Source organism: Cylas formicarius, unplaced genomic scaffold (assembly GCF_029955315.1).
Source record: "Cylas formicarius isolate icCylForm1 unplaced genomic scaffold, icCylForm1.1 PGA_scaffold_1__22_contigs__length_36826433, whole genome shotgun sequence".
In the NCBI taxonomy this organism is placed as follows: Eukaryota; Metazoa; Arthropoda; class Insecta; order Coleoptera; family Brentidae; genus Cylas; species Cylas formicarius.
In genome coordinates, this window is record NW_026844264.1 from 34,300,635 (window position 1) to 34,305,297 (window position 4,663).

General features: G+C 40.8%; 1 protein-coding gene across 1 annotated transcript; it reads left to right on the top strand.

Annotated features, from left to right (window-relative positions):
* The first annotated feature begins 889 nt into the window (after positions 1-889).
* Positions 890-4,328, top strand: LOC132696481 (zinc finger protein ZFP2-like). The gene is made up of 4 exons (XM_060661320.1): positions 890-1,283; positions 1,339-2,095; positions 3,038-3,241; positions 3,919-4,328. The coding sequence occupies exons 1-4, from the start codon at positions 1,170-1,172 to the stop codon at positions 4,272-4,274; spliced, it is 1,431 nt and encodes a 476-aa protein (XP_060517303.1). The 5' UTR covers positions 890-1,169; the 3' UTR covers positions 4,275-4,328.
* Positions 4,329-4,663: the final 335 nt, after the last annotated feature.

A 4,663-nucleotide genomic window follows, 5' to 3' on the forward strand; every position in this document is an offset into this window, starting at 1 on the left:
CGCAAACTGTCAGTTTGGGACAAAGATTTTATAAACACTCGAAGAAAACCGTCGAGATTTGTCACGTGGGGAGTGCGGCGCTCCTATTGGTTGGCCCTCGCTTCCGTGCGTCGCGATTGGCCCGCTAGGACAAAGAACGTTAGGTTCCGAATTTTTTCTTGTTACCGATCGGGAGCAGAGATGCGTCCGTTGTGTTCGTTTTTGTTTACGTAGATTTTAATTAGATCGCGAGGTGACTAACTCTCGTCAATGTCTACTCCTCTAAATTCGTTGTCCTGCGTATATAATTCATTACGGGAACCATAACGGGCTTTTAAACGGACATGTTTATGAGACGTTTTGTTCTCGAGTCGACCGTTTTTAGGTGGGCGAAACCTGACTTTGCCATATCGGGTTTAAACTGGAATTGCGCCTACCATTTCTTTGACCTCGTCGGGCGTGTTTCGGAATATTCAAGGGACTCCATATGCTTATTTTGCAAAATATTGTGTTTTCGCTTGGATATTATCATTTGAATAACAGGCGATTCATTATCACATATCGGAAAATTTATCCAGTATCTACTTTCGCCACTTTTATTGTCGGTAAGAGATACGACCATTAATCATGAAATAATCTTTGATGACACTAAAGAAAGGCTCGTTTTCTTTAAGCTTTGTTAACCCATAAAGTCCGACCCAAGATAAGGCCCCTGCTACCAACGTTAAAACGTACGTAGCATTGCCAATAGTAATACGCTAAACTTCGAACATAGCAAATATTTTGGGTTACAAATTAAAAGCAACAGATTTGCTTTTATTTCTTTGTTACTTATCATTGACTAATCCGTCACTACTCATAATTCAGGAATATATAAGGAGCCTAACAATGTTTGTAAATAAAAAGTCTGTCTGGGACTTCGTTAGAGGGGCTTGGGGCATCATTTTTGATTCGATTGTGATTCCCGCAATGTGCTCTTTAGCAAATGCAATATTTTGGTTCTTAATTTCATTTACAAAATATTGGCCGAATGGTCTTAGCAAAATAAAGAAAACCTTGCACGCTTGTTACTGACAATTGTAGCAGAGTTCTGTGCATCGCGTGCGTGATATAATTTTCATCTGTGGTGAACTATTTGTTTATGATTATGGCTTGAAACGATCGTAAATATCTTTTTATAAGCGACTAAAATGATGGCGCTTGATTTTTCAAAAATCTGCCGGGTTTGCCTAGGCGAAGGGGTCATGATGTCGTTGTTCAAAGTTAATGTTTCGAAAAAATTAATGTCTTGCGCCTCGATACAGGTTTGTTTGGAAATTACGTTACAATTCGTGTAGGTGTAGCTTCGTATTGTGCTAGGTCTGGCAGAACGATAGACTGCCGTCCCAGATATGCAACAGGTGCAGCGCAAAGCTGCACATCGCGTTCCAGTTCAAAAAGCAGTGCCAAAAGTCGGACGCCACTCTGAGGCAGTATCTGGTCAATTCGGAAGCGCAAGGTAACAAAGTGCCCGAAGGGCAGATCGCAACCCAAAACGACGACGTCAACAAGCTACCGAACGTTCAAATCGGTAACCTGCCTGCTATTACGCAGGCGCCTTGTATTTTTATAGAGAACGCAAACGAGGCCCCAAGTGACATGCATTTCATGCACGTACCCCAAAACCACGCCGCGAATCAGGCGAATTTTATAATTTCCGGCCAGAGCGGCTTGCAACTGTCCAGTTACAATGTGCAAGGGGTGGGACAAATCGTTTACGACAATCAGTACGATGCGTCGGCGGTGCAGCAGCCCGCGGAAGTTCACGCGGAGATGTTGCCGGCCGAAGGTCCCCTCTCGAAACTAAACGATAGCTCGGGGCAGCAGAAAGGGGGGAAAACGTGCCCGACTTGCAACAAAACTTTCGGCACGTCCACCAAGTTGAGCCGCCACGTGAAGACCCATTCCGGGGACAAGCCTTACAAGTGCACAAGTTGCCCCAAACAGTTCACCCACAGCGGCAATTTCAAGATCCACATGCGGATGCATACGGGGGAGCGGCCTTTCAAGTGTCCCGTGTGCGATCGGGGGTGCAGGCAGGCGCAGGACCTAGAAAAACACATGCGTACCCATACAGGTAAAAAAAAAGAAGTGAGGTTATGTGAGTTATTTTTGTTTACTTTATAGTTTCTTTATATTTACGATTTGGTTTCCTTCTTAATGCTTTTGCACCAGATTTTGTTTGGTTATGTGCGTTTTAAATTGGGCAGATCTACATCACAAGGCCGTACAAGATTAAATTATGACTCATCATATTAGAGTAGGAAGAATTGATCTAAAAATTCACACATAGGTGGTGCATAGGTATTAAAAAAAATATATATTTTTTTGTACCTTCCTTGGATTTCAGGAATGAATAAGAACAAAAAAATCTTAGGAAAAAATGTCAAGAAACAAGGAGCTTGTCTTTTAAGTTGCCAAAAAATATATAAGGGTTTCAAACAAGTCAGTAGAGTACATTTTCTAACCTTAACAATGTTTTCGGAGACGCCAGTTAACTCATACAGGATTATTATATTTCTATATTTTTTTGCAAAAAAATCAAGATTACGCCATCATTTGACCTCGTTATAACCATGAAACTTAATAATTCAAAACCCAAAGGGCGTTTTTTAACCAAAATTATGCTCTCAAGTTTGTTGAAACCCGTCGAGCCTAACCGAAGGAAACTTAGTTTAGAAAAGCACACTAGATCAATTGATAGAAAAAAAAACACAACAAAGCAAGGTTAAATTTACGATCAATATGTTTGACAGTCGTCAAAAAATTTGTTCTGGTTAGTTTAATACAGTGATAATATGACATAATATTTATTTTTCGACATTGCTTTGAGCTTAAATTAAAAAAAAAATCAATATAATTTACTACTCTAATGTAATGTGATAATCACACCTTATCTTTGTAAAGCTGGTTTGGCTTAATTGCCCTCTGAGCGCACTTAATAGGGTCTTTAAAGTCATGTTGTTCAAATGTGACGTCAAAAATTGCGAAACACAAAAAAAACACGTCGCTATTGCAGGCGAGAGGCCTCACAAGTGTCCGATATGTCCCAAGGCCTTCTCGACCAGTTCCAATCTGATCGCTCACATCAGAACGCACACGGGAGAGAGACCGTACGTCTGTTGCGTGTGTCAAAAGGCGTTCTGCCAGTCCAACGAGCTCACTAAACACATGAGAACTCACACGGGGGAGAAGTCTCACATTTGCGACGTCTGCCACAGAGGTTAGTAATCCAAGTTACGGTAATCCTGCGTATTTAGTAGATGGGGAATTTTTAACTGTTTTCGCCGAATGTCATCCCACTGCGCGGCGTTGCCACAATGCTATATTAAATCGATTTAACCAGGAAATTATACAAAATAGAAAAATTGGTATATAAAATTGGCCTTTTTTATTGTAACGACGTAAGAGCAGCAATGTGATATGTCAAAACTATGTGTTTATTTTAGTTACAGGGTGACCGGTTTAAGAGGGGCCTAAACCTTGTATTATGAAAAAAGTTTTAATACAAAAGTTGTTTCCACTAAAATAACTTTTTTTTTGTATTATTTCAATTGTTACCCAATTACATGCAGGGTGTTATTTATTTTTATGTTTATTACTATCTTTGGGATTCGGTCAGATTTTTGCGAAACATTGCAACACCGCGCATTTGATAAAAACATTTCAACATAACCTGAATCCTGAAGGTATTCGCTAATAACGGGGCAATAGAGATCGATGCATAGATATTTGTATATATCCTTGGATTCATCTTTTAAAGAGTTATTTAAAAATGTAATAAAATATAAGCCATTTCAATTTTGAATGCTTTGCACCTGGCAACAGTGGGTTAACTATATCATTATATATAGCTATATAATTAGCTCTTGTAGCCATTTAATAGAAATGCGGTTTAAGGTTTCAATGGATCGAGCACCCTCATAGTGCACAAGCGGTCGCACACCGGCGAACGGCCGTACGTTTGCAAGGTGTGCGACAAGGGATTCACGCAGTCGAGTTGTCTCGCGGTTCACCTCAGGAAACACAAAAACGTCATGTGTTGCGCGCACTGCAAGAGTCACTTTACGGACGAGAGCGAGTTTAGGGAACACCTCGTCGAGCGGCACCGTTTGAGCGACTCGGACGCGTACGACGTCTTCCGGCACGTGACGGACCGCAGCGAGCACGCGTGCAACCTGTGTTCCCAGAAGTTCACCAAAGCGAGCGAGTACAAAAAACACCTTTCTCAACATTTGAACCTCCAAGAGGCTTAGATCGTTTTTTTTTTATCGTAATTAGTTTGATGACCTGTGAAAGTATTAAATCATCCGTTCTTTTTTGCAATTTATTTTTTTTTAAATCCATCCCAGATTCTATAACGTCTATGCTAATGATTACGAGTGCTATGGTTGGAGTAAGAGTCTTTGGAAAACTGGCAATGGGCGATTGTCCCGAGTGGACTTGCCCAATGAAGTTGAAGGAGTAGATTCTGTGGTCGGCATTGATTGTGTTTGGGTAGTGTGGTTTGATGTGTTTTCTTTAAACGGTTCAAGGTATATTATTGTAAAGTTATAATAAATGGGTTGTTAGTAAGCTGGCCGAATTTCCTCGTGTAGATGTGGCCAAATAAAGCATATTGGCTCCCAGACCTGGCTGGCCAGTT